Source organism: Entelurus aequoreus, linkage group LG02 (assembly GCF_033978785.1).
Source record: "Entelurus aequoreus isolate RoL-2023_Sb linkage group LG02, RoL_Eaeq_v1.1, whole genome shotgun sequence".
NCBI classification, from domain to species: domain Eukaryota; kingdom Metazoa; phylum Chordata; class Actinopteri; order Syngnathiformes; family Syngnathidae; genus Entelurus; species Entelurus aequoreus.
In genome coordinates, this window is record NC_084732.1 from 54,837,326 (window position 1) to 54,858,574 (window position 21,249).

Here is a 21,249-nt window from a genome sequence, read left to right on the forward strand (position 1 = left end):
CAGCACACCCCGCGACCCCGAAAGGGACAAGCGGTAGAAAATGGATGGATGGATAGATGGATGGATAATAAAGTACGTCCACAGCGCCCTCTGCAGTGGACATTTGTATTTTACATAACGGAACAACTTTCTTTCTGACAAAAGAAATAGATGAAAACTGATGTCCACTGCAGATGTCGCTGGTTCTCAGCAGAATATGTCGTAGTACAGTACACAGGAATGCAGAAAAGAGACGAGCACACAAGCGTCACCCACCTCCATCATCAAAGAGCCACCACACATCAATGGTTCCTTTAGGCTGCTTGGTCTTGAACTGAGCACTGGCCTGCACCAGTTTCTCATTCATCTTGGCGACCTGGGGTGGTGGGGGGCCGCACACCGACACTAAGAAAGACAAAAGATCGGAGAGACGGAAATTTGAATGAGAGCTGGGATTGTAAATCGTTGAGCGAATGCGGCGAGGGACTGAGCATCAGCAGCAAGAAATATCCTTTAGATCTGATGTTCCACTGAGGCAGGATGCTGATTAGATACAAACAACCACTTGGCATCATGGCAAAATGCAACACAGAATGTGTGTGTGTGTGTGTGTGTGTGTGTGTGTGTGTGTGTGTGTGTGTGTGTGTGTGTGTGTGTGTGTGTGTGTGTGTGTGTGTGTGTGTGTGTGTGTGTGTGTGCGCACTAGAGACAAAAGCAGCCTTATTGGATTACAAATCTTTAGTTCACTTATATCCTAATGGGAGTCTGGAGAAGTTTCCAAAAAGGACCAAAGTCATTGCTTCCATTTGGCAAATGTTGCTTCAAATCTCCAAGACAGTAGATTTAAAGTACTAAGAGTAAGGATTTATCTGTTAATGCATTATTTCTAAATAGAGTGCATTTGAACATTACCTCGGGTAGTGAGTACTTGCTGTGAGGATTTTCTGGACTTCCTGAACAATCCTTTTGCTTTGCCTCCATTTGGCATGAACTCATTCTCCAGTGCCTGCTGCTCCTTTGCGGATTTGAGCGTTTCCTCTGAAGAAAACAGTCAGGTGTTAACACAACTGCAGTATGTGGTTACTGTGTGTAAGCGCAACACAACATTATCAGCACCATGATCCAATAAAGGAGCTGTATTAAAAAAACTGTTTATTTTGCCTAACAATAGAGTGTAGAAGTGTACTGCATCACACTGAGAGGTTTCTAATATTTGACTCATCTTATAAGAGCACCAAAGTATTAAAAACACATCTCAGAGTGATGCAGTGCACCACCGCAAACCACAATAATGCAATGATAACTTTTTATTTGCAAAGTCATATTTTCTCTCGTACTTTCTTTCATTAGATTGTGCAAGTGTACCTAATTTAAGTCTGGTGAGACTCAAAATATATATTTATCAATGAGGCTCTGTGCAAGACCCCCCTTTGGTGTGGTTCAAGTGCATGACTTTCTGTACCTTTGTGCTGTGTTTGCTAATCTGCTGTTAGTAATTAAAAGAGCACTTCCAAGTTGAAGTTTGCCTCTGACTATTTCCTGTGTGACTTTACCTCTCAAGATGTTTGAGACTTTGTTTGATTTAATCAACTTCATGTAAACAGTATTGGATGCCAAGTGAGCGCCGAGCATCAATAAATATGAATCATGGTTTACAGTTTTTGCAAAACCCAAATTTTCTGGGATTTTTAGTTCAAGGTTTTCTTAAGCTGTAAGACATAATCATCAGAAATACTGTATATCAAAAGAATACTTGAAATATCTTCAGTTGCATGTTAAGAGCCTATTTCATATATTAGTTTCACCTTGTAACTATACTTGCTGGAATATAAACCAACCTTTGCACAATATTGCACCTGTATAGTAATTAATAATATAGTCTATAACATTCGTTATAAGGTATAGTAATGTATAACATAGTCCTTAACATTAGTTATATGGTATAGTCATTTATAACAGTCTATAACATTAGTTATAAAATATAGTAATTTATAACATGGTCTATAACATTAATTATATAGTATAGTAATGTATAACATAGTCTATTACGTTAGTTTTACAGTACAATAATTTATAAAATAGTCTATAAATTTAGGTTTAGAAATGTATACAGTACAGTACAGTAAAGTAATCTATAATACAGTCTATGGCAGACTGTTACAAATTACTGTTGTGTACTTTAATATATTTCTACAACTAATGTTATGCTACAAATTACTATACTGTATAAGTCTGTTATAGACTTATATATTACAAGGGTATATAGTGTATGTATTACAATACTGTACTATACTATACTTCTAATGGTATAGACCAGAGGTCCCCAAACTTTTTGACTCGGGGTGTCACGACTGGGTTCTTGGGTTTTGTTTCTCCAGAAGGCAACGGAAAGTTGGCGCGAGCCAGACGTCAGTTTGAATACATTATTTATTATTTTTTTTAACACTAATAAACTACAAACAAAAAGGGAGCAAACAAATGGCGCGCACAAAGGCGGAAATACAAACTTGACTAAGAAACAAAAGACATGCACATGGGCACAAAAACTATGAACAATAAAACAAAAACACTAACTGTGGCATAAATGAACAAAACTTACTTGGTAAAGAACTGTGACACGACATGAAGCAGAGTGACAAAATAGTGTGAGGACGCCAGGACGAACAACAGAAACAGACAGATTTAAATAGTGACGTGATCAGTGAAAACAGGTGCGTGACTCGAAACGTGAAGCAGGTGCGTGACAAGACAGGTGAAAACTAATGGGTGACCATGGAAACCAAACCAAACAAGGAAGTGCAACCAGGAACTAAAAAGAGTCCAAAAAACAAACACATGGCCAAAACAAAAACATGAACAGACATGACGCATGACCAAAACAAAAACATGAACAGACATGACAGAAAGAGCGCGCACTTGCCGCTGATGATGTCACGTTATCGATGGGAAAATGCATTTTTAGACAATATGATTTGCTTGAGCGGCTAGGAGACACCGAGAGTAACAAGCAGTAGAAAATGAATTAGAAAGGACAGATTCAAAAAAAAAAAAAAAAAAGAAATTATATATATATATTTTTTTTTTTTAAACTTGGGACTTCCCGCGGGCCGGATTTTGGGGACCCCTGGAATAGTACATTACAGTAATTTATAATAATGTATTGCATTAATTATAGAAGTATAGTTTAGTACATTATAATAATCTATAATGTAGCCTATACAGCATAGTGCAGTATGATGTGTAGTATAGTAAAGTGACAGTAAAATGTGCTATGTAATGTGTAATTTGTGTTGTTTTAACATACATTAAATTCAGTCTATGTTGTTTCCAATTAACTAATGTTTAGCATTGATTTGCCATTCAATAATTGCACTTTTGTGTTGGATAAAATGTGACATATACTTGTACATTGTACCAAATGAAGTACATATTTTGGGAAAAAAGAATGTGAGTTACTGACCTTCTGCCTCGACAATATGCGAAACATCAAGTCCCTGGTTCATCCTTAAAATCAATGTTCCATATTCAAAGTCAAAGGCATCACTGTTAAAAACAAAAACAGACTTCAGTTCACTACTAGTATTCCAAATTTGTTTACCAAGCGCAGTGTGTGTTGGATGTGTGAGTACATTGATGTATATGACTTACTGCAGCACTCCCACGTAACTCTGGACTGCTTCCGCTCCTGAAATCTTCCAGTTTGTTTTGAATCCCACCATTAGTGTATTGGGTTTCATGCGGCCAAGACCAGAGGCCTGCCAGCACAAACGTAACAGTTAGGACCTGCTCTATGCGGATATTAAAATGTACAAATTTGATTGCGCACGCAAAGCTGATCTACAACGCTCGTGCACAGAGGATAGCATCTCTTAAAGGGGACCTATTATGCAAAACCAACTTTTCTTATCGGTTGGTACCTGTTTTTGTGTATTTGGGATCTGCATAAGTCCCGAAAATTTGAAATCAAACCATGGAGGCAAAAAGCCTGAAATAAATCATATGGTGGAGCAGTACACTATAAGCTTTTGGCTTCTTACTTTGCTACTTCTCCTGCTGCAACACATTCTTTGTTTGTTTGTTTTTTGTTTTTTTAATCATTCTTTGATATTCCAGATAACCATTTGTGCTTTTAGTTTGAATTGAGCTTGCCGGACAATATTTTTGATATTGTTTGAAATAAAATCAATGAAATGAAAAAAACTAAACAAAAACATGTCCACTGTATTAAAAACATTCAATCTCATGATTGTAATTTCAAATATGAAATCATGATAGCTTTAAAGAAAACTAATGTAGTTTTTAATTACACAAGGTGTCATCCAGCAGAGTGTTAATCAATGATAGCCTTTCAGCTGCCGCATTGTTTGAAGTCAGGCATCCTGACAATGAAACAAGGTCTTATCTGGAATGTGATAGTGGAAGCCATAATGCTGTTTTCCTGCTTCTCATTAACTCCGTCCTCACTCAGCCACACCATTAAGATGGCTCTGGGAGCACAGCAATAGATACTCAGTGTATTTCCGAGGGACAACATTGGTCAATAAAACAGTTTCATTGGCTGTCCCTCTTTCTTCAGTTATACATTAATGATTTTTTCTGGGTTAGTTGGTTTGTTTTTTCTTTTATTCTAGTCCTGTGATTACACTGACCTGCAGCAGGGTCTCAACACCTTCCCTGTAGCTCTCACAGACCACGGCGGTGTAGAATGCTTTACGTTTCGTCTTCCTCAACCACTGCTGGTTCTTCTCCATACCAGCGTTCATTTCCGGTAGGGCCTCAGATCTTGGCCCCTGGACAGATGAAGAACTTTGCTGATTATGCACAAATCTTCATACTTTCCAACAGTAGGAATTCAATTTGACTTTACCACGATCACTTCACAGGTGAGGCAAAGTCCATAGTTCTTAGAGAAGCAGTGAGCCAGGTCTAGCAAAGCTGGTCTGGACCGAGCAGCCCCTGTCAGTGTCAGGATCTGAGGTCTAAAGGATGAAATGAAGGGATGAAACATGACAAGATTTGGCCAATGACGACAGAGAAAAGATTTCTGACACAACACATAATGAAACAATCATAATTATTATAAGACAAGAATTTCTTCAGAATATACAGAAAAAAATCAAAACTGATGAATGTAAATCTGTAGTTTAAAATCATGCTTGACCTGAAGTTCTTGACATGATCGTCTGTTCCCGACAGAGACAGAGCATTGCTGACCGCACTGACGAATGTCACCGCCTGAGTGGATGAACCCCAGTTCACGTCTGCAGAGAACACAAGTGGTCAGCACCAAAATACCAGTCAAAGGTTGAAAAGTAAGGTCACCGTCCACACAAAGAGCTCACCTGGCTTCTTGACAGTGACGTAAAGGTAGAGCAGTATTTCGAGAGCGTAAGTGATGAGAGCAGCCCACCAGTTGATGACAAACATCACAGCGCAGCACAGCAAAGCCCCAAGCAGGGACAACCACATGTTGTAATATTTGTATGCTGGTCGCCAACCTGGTGTGAAATAACATGACAGGGCTGTAAGGTAAGACTGAAAATAATAATCAGCGATAAATTTATTAAATACCACTAGACAGTCACAACAGTTGGTAGATCTGCGCAGGAGCCTCGATAATATGTACAGTCGTCCCTCGCCCCATCGCACTTCAAATATTGTGGCTTCACATCACTGATTTGTATTTGTATTCTTTTAAGGCATATTGTACAATCTTATGATCATAGATTAAGCATGTTCAAACATAAAAATAGTTAAATGAACTAAAAATAGTATTATTGGCCTCGAGATAGCCTGTTTAGTATCGGAGCCACTGATGGGCTTATCCTCAAAAAGCAATACTATATTGTATTAAAAGAGTGAAAATGTGTTACTTCATGGCTAGAGGGCTCCCATAATGTTGAAAAACATATTTAGGAGGTTGTAATCAGGTTTTTATATCAAAAAATATTTTGTTTATGATTAATGACTCCAACTTTGCAAACAACTAATTCCTACCGGTCATGTCACCATTCAATTAAAAGCAATCAACAAGGGATGACTGTAATATCAAACAATTAAAAAATGAAGAACATGGTTGACCTAATTGTGCACATCACATTTAGCTAAATACAATTGAAATATCATTGATGCAGTTTCATGTTGAGTTTTGTAAATGTACTTAAAATCTATTATTTTCTGTCATGCCCTTTCTAGGGAACATCATTTTGTTCACGAGACACCTTAATAGAAATTTGATTGAGAACCTGATAATTACTACTGAATAATTTGCTGGCACCAGCATTCTGCATATATTTACCTAATTATCAAAATAGAATATTAATTCAACAACCATTTCAAGGTTCAGGTTACTCACAGTCCCCTGTCATCTCACTCAGTACGTTTCAATGTACTAAATTAGTCAGACTTCTAAAATACTTTCTTTTTTTTGTATTTTTACACCTTTGTGTGAAGTCCAAATGTTCATGCACTTTCTCTAATGAGACTATTGGACATACGCCGTGTGCCTCCCATACACTGGGGGGCGCTTATTTCATTTTAGCGTGGTTATATGATTTCCTTTTCCGGTTGACCTATGAAGTCACACTAGCCATCTGCGGATCCTTGCAACTTGTTTTAAGTGATGTACGCTGTAATATTGACACAGATTACAAACGGCATGTTGATGTTAAATAGCAGACGGCATCAAGAAATGATCTTGGATTGCAGTACAAACATGACACTACTATCAAGAATGTATCAGGGCTGATGCAGGTCCCAAGCAAAGAAAGACCGGCAAAACGGCGAAATAGTTTTTTTCTGAATAATTTTTGTATGACGAATCATGGAAACAAAACTTTTGAATGTCTCGGCGTTCATTCATAAGGCTCTGTCGATTGATGGAAGGAGTTTTAAATCCGAAGGAAAAGACCGTCCGAGCCACGGTCGATACTGTTGCAGATTTAGTTTGCAATGTTCTGGACCATCTTGCCAGTTGTGCAGATCAGTTGCTAATCCGTTAGGAGTGTACAAATGCAGCGTGAAGAGGTTTGTGTACGCTTTATTATTCGCCTTATACCTACTTCATTATCTTTCATCTCATTCTTATTTTGTTCTGGAATCCGAATTAAGCCGGCATTTTACATTTCCTTAGCTACCTTACCATTTTGCACGCAGTTTTGGATGCCTCTCAACGCTGTGTTATGCAGTTGTTTTTAACAGTGGGCCATTTATGATGTCACAGATTGACAGACGTACTGATGTGAAGTGAAGTGAAGTGAATTATATTTATATAGTGCTTTTCTCTAGTGACTCAAAGTGCTTTACATAGTGAAACCCAATATCTAAGTTACATTTAAACCAGTGTGGGTGGCACTGGGAGCAGGTGGGTAAAGTGTCTTGCCCAAGGACACAACGGCAGTGACTAGGATGGCGGAAGCGGGAATCGAACCTGGAACCCTCAAGTTGCTGGCACGGCCACTCTACCAACCGAGCTATGCCGTCCGTGTGGGCAGTTTTAGTACTGTACATGGTCTCTGCCAGGCCCCTCCCCTCTCCTCTGCTCTATTCTGCTCAGGTGTTAGAGTCGTTGGCCCCCAACCCGACGTTTGCGGGTTTGATCCTCAATCCACCTGTGAAAGTATAGTTGAGTCTGATACTGAACCCCTAGTTTCTCTGATGCTGCGTCATCATCAGGTGAATGTGGTAATAGTGTCAACGCGCTTTGAGTACCTTGATAGTAGAAAAGCGCTAAACAAGTATAATCCATTTGCCATTTACCATTGTGCTGATGCCTGCAGCCTTTAGTGTAGTGTTTTTCAACCGTTTTTGAGCTAAGGTGCATTTTTTTCATTGAAAAAATCCGGAGGCACACCACCAGCAGAAATCATTAAGAAATCAAACTCAGTAGACAATAAAGAGTCGTTGACGCAATTGTTGGATATGAATTTAAACCACAACCAACCATGCATCACTATGCTTATATAAAGCATTTAACAAATTATTACCGCCTAATCTACAACGTTTTTTTTATAAGACGAGTGCAAGCTCATAATTTAAGAGGCTTTGGATATTTCTTATTGCCGAGAGCTCAAACCACTCGTAAACGTTTTTGTGTGTCTGTATGCGGAGTAAAACTATGGAACAAACTGAACTTACAACACAAGCAATGCCAAACTATTAATCGATTTAAACTATTATACAAACATGGGGTCTGGTTCAAATATAGAGATGAGGGTCTTTAATTTGACCTGCTGCTGTACTCTGTCTCAAAGTGTTAACATGTGCTCAATGTTTCCTTACTATTATTGCTATGTTGTCTATTACCATTATTGCTTTGTTGTCTATTACCGTTGTTGGTATATTCATTATTCCTATATTGTTGATACAAATTATTGTTACAGTGTAATAATTATTGTTACCTGTGGTAATGCCACTATGATACAACATCTGTATTATAATCCTTGAACAAAGTAAGAGTGAAACTCATGTGAATAATCTCTGAATGGAGAACTGGGGGTGGGATTAAATAAATTATCTTCTTCCCACTCCCTTTCAGGCAAAACTGGACAATCATGCATTACATACTATACATTACCTTTTGCACTATATTAATTTATATTATTATGTGTTGTCAACTTTGTACTTTTTTATGTCATTGCCTGAAATAAATAAATAAATGAAAAAAAAAAAAAAAAAACTATAGCTCTTGTCTCAAAGTAGGTGTACTGTCACGACCTGTCACATCACGCCGTGACTTATTTGGAGGTTTTTGGTTATGCTCCCGCGCATAGTGTTTTAGTTCTTGTCTTGCACTCCTATTTTGGTGGCTTTTCCTGTTTTTTGGTATTTTCCTGTTGCAGTTTCATGTCTTCCTTTGAGCGATATCCCGCACCTGTTTTGTTTTAGCAATCAAGAATATTGAAGTTGTTGCTATCTTTTTTTGTGTGGACATTGTTGATTGTCATGTCATGTACAGATGTACTTTGTGGACGCCGTCTCTGCTCCACACGCTGTGAGTCTTTGCTGTCGTCCAGCATTCTGTTTTTGTTTACTTTGCAGCCAGTTCAGTTTTAGTTTTGTTTTGCATAGCCACCCCTAAGCTTCAATGCCTTTTGTTTATCTTCGGTTTAGGCATTAGATACCTTTTTACCTGCACGCTGCCTCCCGCTGTCGCCTGCATATTGTGATCACGACAAACCATCGTCATCTCACACGATGTGTTCCCGACATCTACAAAGCAATTAGCTACCAGCTTCCACCTACTGATATTGAGGAGAATAACATGGTTACTCTGCCAAGCTCTAGACAGCACAGACACTCAACAACGGCACATTATTTGCAGATTGTAATTACTGGTTTGTAAAAAATGTTTTTAACCTAAATAGGTGAAACTACATAATCTCCCACGGCACACCAGACTGTATCTCACGGCACACTAGTGTGCCCCGGCACAGTGGTTGAAAAACACTGCTTTAGTGTTACTCCTTCTCGTTTCATGCTTTCCCGTCTGCTCTGATGTCTATAAAACATGAACTATTAGTCACACGTTGGAATAGCCACTGAACTCAGACAAAAACGACAGCACCATTGCGACATCACTATTTTGTTTGAGGAAAGGTAAGATAAAGAATCACTCTCATCCGATCTTGGCATGTGCACAATAACACTGACGTGTGACATGCAGTGAAATAAATGCTGCTTTTTATTAGCAAGTGCTGTATTGATCCAAGAGTGGGTAGGTCTATTTAATGTTGGGACTGGCAAATCAATATAATGTTTAAGACAGTGTAACAGTGTATATAACAGTGTATATTTTCAAAAGGTAAACTCTGATACGTTTGGAGATGCAGGTGTGGAGAGTTTCATTTGCAATCTGGGAACATGTCCACACAAACCGCTTGTAGACAGACTCAAAAAACAGGTTATATTGTGACCATGGAGCGAAATTTACAGAAAATACATATAATCAAATACATATTACCTCGACCACAAGGAAGTGTTTTAAATGTAGATTAGAATTATCATAGGTCCTCTTTAAGTTATAATAATAGTTATTATTAAAATTCTAATAATTATTTCAATTAATATTAAAATAATGATTTTCAAGCTACTCACCTGGAGACTTTGCGTAGGATGCATGGAAGCAGGAGAAATTGATGAGTGCATAGGATGCCAGGAAGAAATTTGAAATGATGGGAGCGATGGCGTTGAGATCCCCTACATATACACAACAATACTTCCATTAACAATAAAAACCTGGCTATAACAATATTTGACAGTGCTTTAGATTAGACACTAAATGAAAACCGCAACTTGATGGCGGTTGAACAGACCAACGAGAATGAAGGCCACAGAGATGATGAAGGTGAGGATGTAGCCACGGATGGGCTCGTCATTCTTGCCGTACCCTTTGGCAAAGAAGTGGAGGGCCGTGTAGATGTTGTCCTTACACAGAGCCTGAGGGAACACATTGAATCAAAGGCTAAAATGTACAGTAATTGTATCCAAAAAAAAGACCTACAGTGGTACCTCAACTTAAGAGTGTCCCAACTTAAGATTTTTTGGAGATATGCGCTGATTCTCGACTAATTGTTATGCTTTTAAGTTGCAAGCAAAAATATGAATTCACACCATTATTTGGTGTAGCAAATGTCACAGTGAACTCCATAAGATCTGCCCAAAACATCTTACTCAATAGCATTATAGCAAGAGATTGACGTAACTTTGTTTTTACAACTGTAGGAACGAAGAAAGTGAGTGTGAAGGTCAGTGCTAGGAAAAAGTGGATCATAGTCGTTGAATTAAAACAAAATAAATCATCAAAACGTGACAGAGCGTGTCTAGTCAGCATCATACTGAAGCAGTATGAGTCTAACACCAGCCAAGGATGTTAAAATAATATCTTAACAGTGGACATTTATCCATGAAAATATGGAGAAACTGCTCAATGCTTCATTGACGAAATTCTGTACATTTTATTAAATCACTTCATCAAACTACTGTAGTTGTTAGTACTACATTTTATAGTACTGATTTTCAATCATTATTTCTTATCTAAAAGTTAGTTTTTCTTTTTAGGGGAGCCAATCCCCAATTAAAATTATTTAAAATAATTTCAAAGGGAGTTTGAGATACACATGTTTTGAGTTAAGAGCTACGCCACAGAACCAATTAAGCTCGTAAGTTGAGGTGCTACTATATTTTAAAGTTTTTCAAGCTTTACAGTTCTGCATTAGGGAAATGGTTTGGAATGACTGACCTGAAAGACTTTGGGAGCGCTGACAAGAGAAGCCAGAGCAGATGAAAGCGTAGCTGAAAAAGTCCCGGCTATGATGAGAGGACCAAAGCCTGACACCATAGTCATCACCTGATGATCACATTAGCAAAAGTGTGTTTTATCAAAGCATGAAGAATTCTCATAGAGTCAGAGGGGGTTACACTTGATATTAGCCGATTACCTGAAAGTTGTTCATCACGCCAAATTTGCATGTTTCTACCGCACAGGAAGAAAAGTTATAGCCGAGTTCACAGGCTGCCAATGCGGAGCCTACACATGGTGCTTCGGACGTGATCAGGTCAGTTAGGTTTCCAGTAGCGTCACGTACCACGCTGGCAGCTGACCAATCACAGAGAAGTTATGCATTATTGTGCTTGCGTTCTTTGATCGTGTATGTCATAAATCACAGGAGCCAAATCTGGCCCGCTACATAATTTGTGTGGCATGTGAAAAACTGGAAATAATTTCAATCAATAGAATACCTTTCTTACTCAATGTTTTTTTCCATTTTGACAGAAGAAAATACATGTACTGCATGCAATTGCATATCTTCTAAATGTAATTGTATCTAATGATGCAATAAATATTGTATTATCATAAATTAAAAACATTTACTTTTGTTTAAAAAAACAAAAACAACCTAGATATCTGCTTCCTCAGGCTTTCAAAGCTAGTTATCAACCTAATTATCCAAAACCTATAAAAAAAAATAGATTTAACGGTAAAAAAAAATGGTACCGTTTTTCCATTTACAGAAACATACGGTAAAAACAACCACCTCAATTTTACCATAAAGAACGGTGGTAGCTTTTTCCATTTACAGTAATATACCGTAAAAAACAACAACAGCAGATTTTACCATAAAAACTGTGCCAGCGTTTCTCCATTTGCAGTAATTCACCGTAAAAACACCAACCATAGATTTAACCATAAAGATCGGTAGTACCGTTTTTCCTTTTACAGTAATACACGGTAAAAAAAAAAATCCTGGGAACTGAGTCGTAAAATTGTTTGTTTTTTTAACAGTAAAAATATAAATATAATAATCAATTGCATCCATAGTTGTATAATAATATCATGAAGAAAATCCTACATTTACATTAATAAATATTCACTGTTACAAATGACCCTCTGAGGGCAGACATGATGGACACATGAGATGTGGCCCTCAACAAAAAGGGGTTTGACAACCCTGGTACTCACAGACACAAAAGGCCACACCCAGGTAGGTGATAGCAGTGATCACAATAGCCAATAAGGTGCCCTTAGGAATGGCTGCCTGAGGGTCCTGAAAAATAACACAAACCTCTGTAGTCACACCATAACTCTGAAATTCACTGAAGTCCAGTTTGTTTGTGTGGAAAAAGTTACCTTCAAGTCACCGGAAATGTTGGCTCCTGCCAGGATCCCAGTAGCAGCAGGGAAAAATATAGAAAACACTGAGAAGAACGACTCTCCCTTTCTGAAATCTGGCGGAAAATTCTCCATAAAGATGTTTACTGCAAAAAACAAAATGTATTCAATGGTGCACTCTGAATTTACCTGATATGTGCTTATTATGTAAATGTGTATTTGTGTGGAGAGATCCCGCTTATATTCTTACAGTCGTAATTAAATATTCCCTTGGATTTCTTCTCTGCCGTTGGTGGAATGAAGGTGCCCACAAATACATTCACAATAGCTGCCAACAGGATGACGAGAAGCACTATCTGGGCCTGTGGGTGACAATTGTTTAATGTATCGTATTAAAATTCCCTCTGTATTTTTGAGGATTTGTGAATAAAAATGTCACAGTAACACTAACCTTAGCCTCCCATTCCATTCCAGCAACAGATATGCCCAGAAGCAGCACTACTGTGATGCAGCCAACAATTCTAATGTCATTTAATGGATCCACCATGAGCACATTGTTCTCCTGATATGCACACAAGAGAAAAGTAATATGATCCATTAAAATAATTACATACTTGTAGTGAGTAAATAGTCAAATATATGTACATTGAACATGAACCTATTTTGAAATGGCCCACCTTGAGCAAATCCACCACTGTCTCAGCAAATCCCACCACATACATGGCTACTGCCACTGCATTTGCAAATGCAAAAATTAGACCAATGGAACCACCAAACTCTGGTCCCAGGCTGCGAGATATTAGATAGTAGGCCCCTCCTAAAATTACAAATACATCATGGTAAGGGTTAATTCATTCCAATGTAGCTTATTTTATGGGGTGGTTTGAGAGTCCATCAACTTACCTCCCCTGACCACACCATTAGTGCAAATGGCCGACATGGAAAGGCAAGTAATGGTTGTCACCACACAGCTGAGAGCAATAACCACAGTTCCCAAACCTGGAATGTGCACAAATCAAAAACCTTTTCATTTACAGTACAATACCGATATTGGAGTCTTGCGTACTGGCCGATACCGATATTAACCCGATACGATATCAGCCCAATCATAGTCCATACTTTTATTAATTTTTTTAGAGTGGAATGTTAGAAAAAGCTTCATTAAGTCTAAATACTCAAATATAGAACAATGATAGGTATGAAAAACACTAACCTATTTGTTATTAATTAGAATGTACTTAGGTTGTTCTTAAATTGAAGTGAAGTGGTAACTTTTTAGCAACACCTATTGGTCACAATAATTAATCATTAATTAATAATTGGCGCATGACTCTTGTGACTTTCTAATAAGCTTTTTAAATGTACTGTATATGTAAGAAATATGCAACTTTAATCATTTGATATTTATTGAGGAATGTCGTGTTTTGGACTGTGATATTGTTCAATTAACCACAGTTATTATGTATGTCAAGCTTGTGTGTTGTGTACTATAGCTGCTAGCTATGCATACCATGTTTGCCTTTTCTAAATTACTTTAATAAAATACAAGAAAATACCAACCTGGTGTGCTTATTGGAAGACATTTAGATGTTAACTGGCAAGCTTTTCACCTTACCTCCCTGCACGAGTAAACACGCTGCAGGACTGCTTGTATCTGAGTTTATGTCAGAGATTTTAGATGCAAGCCGAAATCCTCCAATACTTGTTTTTTTTGCTGATATCGGACGGACATCCGATATCAATATCACCCCTACATCATGGTCAGTTATTAAGCAGTTTGTGAAATGAAAGCCCCCATCCAGAATGCAGCATAAGTGCTTAAACAATAAACTATACTTAAACTTTCCGGTCGAGGCAGATGGCCACCCCTCACTAAATCTCTGATCTGCATACTGCATTTGTAAAGAGATGTTTTCTATTGTGACTTGATGCTATGTAAGTAAAATGTATTTAACTTGACTCTGTCAAAAATGTTTCATGTTGCTGTTTTCACCCTAATATTTTCTTAACAAACCTCTAAGGCCATCAAAGAACAGGTATATAGCAGTGGCGTGCAGTCACTAGAGGCAGGGGAGGCACGGCCTCACCTGCCATCATGGAAAGAAAAAAAAAAGTAAAAAGAAAAAAAATTAATTAAATTGTTATATGTATCCAGTGATTATACTAAAGTTCTTTTCCATTTAACTCCACCAGTTTTAGATTATTTTTATTTTTATTTTCACATTTGCCGTTCAAATACTGAGAAGAGACGGTGCGGTGATCAGCAGCCAGTTGAGGTACGTCACTGCGTTGTGCCTCAACATGGATTGTGCGCAATGACTCGGCTAACTGCTGGCCTGCTGTGCAGTGAGACCGTATTGCTATATGAATTATATGATACATTTCCATAGTTTAGTTAGCTGAGGTATATAATGTACAGTGTATTTTGTCAACAACTGTATGTGTGTAACGTATTTCTTGTGCTGAGCGATCATAAAACTGCTGCGAAGACGCACTGTGAGAGGCTCGTCTCATAACCCCGCCTCCTGGTGCCAAGCATCTCCGCCACAGAATGCACCGCCCGACGGGAGCGCCGCGGCCACACCAACCAAAGCCCACACCCAAACCCTCCACGTGCAAGACCGAATCCACCCAAAAAAAGTCACTTAACAAGAAGCCAAAAAGTGCAAAAACAACAATGCTCTCGCTGGAGGAGCCGCGAACGACCGCAGGGACACAACATTAGGTACACCTGCAGACTGCAGCGCGGATGTCATATTTCATTCATTCACAACTGTTCCCACACTTATAAGTAAAGGTAAGACCATAATAATGTTTTTTTTATTAAATGTGCTTTTTTGTGTGCTACAGTTTGTAAGTGTAAACTAGTTAAGTTAAAGTACCAATGATTGTCTCACACACACTAGGTGTGGTGAAATTTGTCCTCTGCATTTGACCCATCCCCTTGTTCACCCCCTGGGAGGTGAGGGGAGCAGTGGGAAGCAGCGGCGCCGTGCTTGGGAATAATTTTTGGTGATTTAACCCCCAATTCCAACCCTTGATGCTGAGTGCCAAGCAGGGAAGAATGCTGGTATGAGCTTTTAAACATAACCCGTTAACTGCTGCCAATCAAATGGTGAATAAGATACTCTTTAGGGTTCATAAGTTTGTAAATCTGACTGTGATGAAGTCAGTGCCTCACCTGACATGAACCTCACCGCACGCCACTGGTATATAGTAGTACATAGTACAGGGGGGCTGAATACTTTTGCACACCTCCGTTTTCAGTTTTTTATTTGTAAAACAAAACCTTTAAAAATGTCTGCCGCTTTGTGTTGGTTTTTTCATAAAATTCCAATATTCTTGTGGTTGTAACTACAATGTTGTAATGACAAAATGTGGAAAAGTTCAAGGGGTAAGAATACTTTTTCAACACTGACTTACCCCAGCCAGCCTGTCCAAACACCCAGGACAGGCGGATGAACAGCATGACACCCCAAATGTTCAGCATACATCTCACCTGTGGACGACAAATTATTATTATCGTAAAATTATGGATAGAGGTAATAAAAAGAGGTGTGTTAGTCTATTACAGATGTGGTTAACTGTTCCGAAACCTGCTTTGATAAAGCAAAGGGAGCCTGTCATGAGGCAGCATAACTTACCAAGACTCCCCTTATCCAGCCAAACTTGACTGCTCCACCTTTGCTATCAAGGGGAACAGCCAACTCCACATCATCAGAGGGGGTGCCATCGCTTCCCTCGCCATCGTCCTCCACAGTGTCTGGCACAGAGATGGCTCCATTCTGTTTGTGAAAATATCAGGGAAGCGTAACGTGCATTTTTACCTTAAAAGAGTTCACTAGAATTTGCATGTTTTCATCAGGATGAAGATTAATAAATCATTTGTCAATCCATTAAGCAACTCTGTCTGCCCTTGAAGAGGAAAAAAGAAACCTAATTTTAACATTCTATGAAGATAAATATAGACAGTTAAATGTCTCTCCAACATCTTATTTAGTCTGACCTCACTGATGCATTTTATTTCCAAGTTGTCATACAGGCTGCGTCATCTTTTTTCTGCTAAATTGCCCGAGTGTGTAATTTGAATGTTGAACACTTCAGATCTCTTTGTCCAGGTCATTCATCATTCCAGGGTTTATTTACAAATATTTTTGTGTAATTTTGTTGATGGATGAGTTTCTACATACGTTTCCACTATATTGTATTTTAAAAACTGACAGTCATGAGAAATGCCTCAGAAAAATCCAGAAAGTTTAATCTAGTGCAGCCTATAACTCAAATGACCTACTACCCCCATCTATTTTGTAACACAAGGTGTTATAAAGGTCCAATAAAAAAGCAATAAAGGTCTAAAGTGTGTCAAATACTTAGATGCAGGAAAAACTTTAAGAGGCTTGTTTTATTTGCACAACTCGGGAGATAATACATGAACTGTGGACACTGAATGCAATTACAACCGAATGATGAAGGAGTTGTAAACATTTAATTTCATTTGTGTTTGGGCAGTAAATCATGTCAATTAAGAAGTAAGGGACCAAAAGTAAGAGGAAAAACAAGGTGAAACACAAATAGATTTTTATGTCAGCTTTGTACTCACCTTTTGAAAGACATCATGCAGCTCCTGCAGTGATGGCCGCACAGCCCGATGGCCACTCACACTGCCTGCATTACGATAGAAGTCGATGTTGGGCACGCGGTCCAAAGTGTCGTGACCGAAGGCGCTGACCACCGAGGGCCGGATGGTCCTGCTATCTTCATTGACCTCGTAGACTGGAGGCTCATCCAGAGTCGGATCATAAGCAGCATTAACATGCTCCCCTCCGTTAGACTGGATCTTTTCCATCAGGAATACCAAAGGAGCTTCTCGGATTTAAAGAGTCAAGGGTAAAACACCTGTGTGGATCTGACGTCTTCAGGCATCCAAGAAGGTTTTTGAAGAACCGAGCACGGCAACAAGTGGCTTATCGACATATAGACGCAATAGTTCAACTTTTTTGTAGAGCTTCTTCTTGTGCACATTACTAGTTGCCTCTGGTGGCTCACCTTTATATCCTGTATCCCAGGGTCATACACAAGCTGCTTCAGCTATTGGCTTACTTTTAGGATCAACCCTCAAAAAAACCGAACAAGGGGTGTCAAATATGTCCTTGCTCCATCCGAGGGGACACAAAGGCGTTGCTTAAAGATTAACTAAGTCATAAACGCCAAATGAGAGATAAAGGAGCTCATTGCCTGAGCTCTGGGGAATTGATTACTAATATTGTTTGAAGTGCAGGGTAACAGCACATGTTGTTCACTGGTGGCACTTTATGGAGCTATGGGTAATTTCCTTTGGATGAATGATTGAAACATATCTGCATGGAAGTTCCCAATGAGGAAGCTCACATAACTTAACCGCCTAAAGATGCCTTTACGTGTATGTTTCCATAGATCTGCAAAGTAACATATGCTAAAAGTTACTTTAATGCTGAGTCTGTTAAAGCTATATAGTTTGTGAAAAAAATGCTGTTTGTCCCATTACTTTCTGCAGGAAAGTCTTGGAGAGGAATTTGGAGGATTGACTTGAAGTGAAGAAATGGCCATAAAATGAGAGTTAATGTGAGACCATGAATTACAGGAACATGCCCGGGGCACTTCTCTATAGCCACATGACTCCTGAACTACCTTTAAAAGACTTTCAAAGGTAAACTTCCTTATTACTGATACACACTGTGATTTATTCACACAATGACAGACAGGCTAATGACTTAAAATCTGACCTTGGGCTTGCTTAATGTTGCTGAAAAAAGTACTGATCAGAAGGAAGCAATCCCTAATTTAACACTTACCAGAATCCAAACAGTGCAGTTGGAGATTGTGACAGTTGTCTTTAGGAATTGTACTGAATGAGTCATGCTGAGGTGTGAAACCTTTCCACAGTGGCATCTTGGTTTACACTTCTTATCTTTGTATTGTGTCAAATAGAAGCACATAGCTTTGACTGGTGCTGAGACACTTGAGTCGTCATTGTCAGACTTATGCTTTGATTGCATTGAAAACAAACACTGCAGTCTATTTATTTGGAGATACAGTATCTGGTCATTGCTGCTGCCTTCAGTCCGGACATAAACATCCCTCATATTGGCAGCACTATTCCACTTTTGTCTGACTCAATTTAAAGTCTGCAGATCACCTCAAATAAGTGCACGGCCCATTCAGTCCTTAGCAGTGGGTGCAGGCGCTCCAAATTGTACAGACAGCGAGAGTGCAGGTGGGAAATCTTCGTTATATTGTCCGAAGGGCTCAGGAGACTGCAGCACTTTCTAAGAAGTGCCTCTTCATACTGCAATGTGAACAAGTACAAAAGCACACATTGCAGCAAAAAATAAATCCATATTCTTCATGTAACATGGATGCATTGAGTAAAAAGAACCCTAAAGTAACTTCTTCCGATGGAGGTTAAGCCACACCTTATTCTTTAGGTCCTTTGGGATCTTTTGTAACAGGAAGACATCAAAGTGTCAGGGTCAATGGTAATCTCAGCACATCACTTACAATCTCTACAGGAGCCCCACAAGGATGGGTCGTCTCTCCAGTACTGTACACATTGTACACCAATGATTGCAGAAGCATCAGTCCTGGAATCACCTACATCAAATATTCAGGTGACAGTTATTATGTACACTATTAACAGTCTAACAGTGAGGGACACTTAACAAGCAGAAATAGACTCATTTGCTGATTGGTGCTTACACAACTGCCTAGACCTCAATAAACCCACAACAAAATAACTGGTTATTGATTTTAAGAAGAAACAACACACCATTGACACACTCTACATCAACAAAGATGCAATAGATCAAGTCAAATCATACAAATAAACACCTTGGAACACAATTGATGATAAACTCACAGCAAGTAAACAATGACAACATTTTTAATAAATCTTAGAAAACTCTGCAAACTTCAGATTGATCAGTCAGTTTTGTGTGCCTTCTACAGATGCTTCATTGAGTCAGACACTACTTAACACTTGAAGTTCCAAACCGTGGAATAGGACTGGTTGTTAGCTCCCTCTGATCACGGCGCCGCTAAAAAGTGTTTGTCAGTGTTAGCGCTTATGATAACAATATCACAAATTCTTGGTTTATATTTAAGACACGAAATGTAAATGGTGTATTTTTGGTGCTTTTTGGATTTTTCTTTAGAGAGTGATCAATGGGCGGAATAGAGGACCTCCCACTGACTCTGTTGTAGCAGACTTGTATTTACGTTTATTTACGAGTTGGAATGCATTAAAAAAATATATCATTCGTCTTGTCTGTCATAATGATTGTGAACAATAGGCAAAATTCCCCAAAAAAGTGCAGGCGTAATTCACTTTGCACACGTTAAGTAGATCAGCTTTGCGTGTGCTATTTAGTTAGCATGTGTTTTGGTACAAGGAGCAGACATGCAAGCCTTTTCTTTTCTTTTTTTAAACTGTATTTATAACAAACATGGCATTTTTATTAGAATAGCAAGCGTTTGTGGGTGTTTTTTGTCAGATGCAAAAATATTGTTTTATTGCTTGGAATAAATTAAATTAATGAATGAATTAATTAAATGAACCTGTCTGCCAATATGGAGGATTATATACTGTATCCAAGATTAAATACTTCTCTAAACTAGACTTTAAGACAAAATGAATGTGATCATACAAAGTAGGTTTTCATGGAGGATAGCTATTGCTGCTTCAGATACAAATACAGAAAGGTAAGATACACTCACAATACTTGATTTATTTTGTTAAAAGCAAATGGGACCAACAATTATTTAATAAGAACTGTATCAAATACTTTATGGACCCCTTTATCATATCATAATATCATTATGATAACGTTTTTATGAAAGCGAATAGCTCCCTTCTTTTTCCTGTTACTCTAATGTGCAACCTAAATCAACAATGATTAGAGCTGCATATATGAATTTAAGTAATAAAAAGAAGAAGAAGAAACTCCAAAAGTATCTATGCCTCACCTGGTATATAGTTCACCTCCCGTCACTGCCTCCAATGTATTGGTTGTAATCACTGCACTATATACTGTATTTTTACTCCTGGTTTTATTAAACTATTTTTCATAGGTTTTTCTGTGGCAAGTGTGCATGGCTTCCTGATTTTATTATCACCATACTTTAATACTGAACTAATGCTACTTGTTACTGCAAAATGTATTAGTTTAGTTTGGATTATTCGTGACACATGCAGAAAAGGTGCAATTTTTGAAGCAACATTTTGTCAGGCAAAGGGTATTAATTCACTGTCACTGAATGGATGTATACTTGATTACCTCGCACAAGAAACTGTTGTCATTCATTGGCAGTCTGGCCTTCCCGGCCAACCTTTACTTTCCACAATTTTCTTCGATGCCATGGAAATGCTTCCTGCAATTTTGGCAAATGGAGCGTCCCCATGTCGTACAACAGGGCATGTTTACACAGCAAAAGCTCTTCAATTAAAAAAAATGTCTAATGAGGAAGCGCAGTGTCGCTTAGTGGCAGCTTCAAACTGGTGACCAGCATGGTGGCCTGTCGTCACGTGAGGGGCTTTTGACCAATTATTTTGGAGATTGTCTGAAACCCATTTGGCCATACTCTTTCTATACGCTGATTGTAGTGTAATAGCTGCTCAGTTAGTT

The 21,249-nt window shown here is 38.5% G+C and overlaps 1 protein-coding gene across 1 annotated transcript in view; it reads right to left on the minus strand.

The window, feature by feature from the left end:
• Positions 1–17,435, minus strand: part of slc12a1 (solute carrier family 12 member 1) — a 29,721-nt gene extending 12,286 nt beyond the window's left edge. The window contains exons 1-21 of the mRNA XM_062068199.1: positions 17,190–17,435; positions 16,234–16,374; positions 16,013–16,088; positions 13,493–13,588; positions 13,267–13,406; positions 13,041–13,151; positions 12,840–12,951; positions 12,608–12,735; positions 12,440–12,524; positions 11,418–11,575; positions 11,219–11,326; positions 10,293–10,416; positions 10,075–10,176; positions 5,322–5,477; positions 5,141–5,240; positions 4,847–4,958; positions 4,629–4,769; positions 3,628–3,734; positions 3,440–3,522; positions 892–1,017; positions 256–384 (exon numbers count right to left, since the gene is read on the minus strand). Of these exons, the coding sequence (XP_061924183.1) occupies positions 256–384; positions 892–1,017; positions 3,440–3,522; positions 3,628–3,734; positions 4,629–4,769; positions 4,847–4,958; positions 5,141–5,240; positions 5,322–5,477; positions 10,075–10,176; positions 10,293–10,416; positions 11,219–11,326; positions 11,418–11,575; positions 12,440–12,524; positions 12,608–12,735; positions 12,840–12,951; positions 13,041–13,151; positions 13,267–13,406; positions 13,493–13,588; positions 16,013–16,088; positions 16,234–16,374; positions 17,190–17,435 (2,581 nt within the window). The remainder of the gene's footprint in view (positions 1–255; positions 385–891; positions 1,018–3,439; positions 3,523–3,627; positions 3,735–4,628; positions 4,770–4,846; positions 4,959–5,140; positions 5,241–5,321; positions 5,478–10,074; positions 10,177–10,292; positions 10,417–11,218; positions 11,327–11,417; positions 11,576–12,439; positions 12,525–12,607; positions 12,736–12,839; positions 12,952–13,040; positions 13,152–13,266; positions 13,407–13,492; positions 13,589–16,012; positions 16,089–16,233; positions 16,375–17,189) is intronic.
• Positions 17,436–21,249: the final 3,814 nt, after the last annotated feature.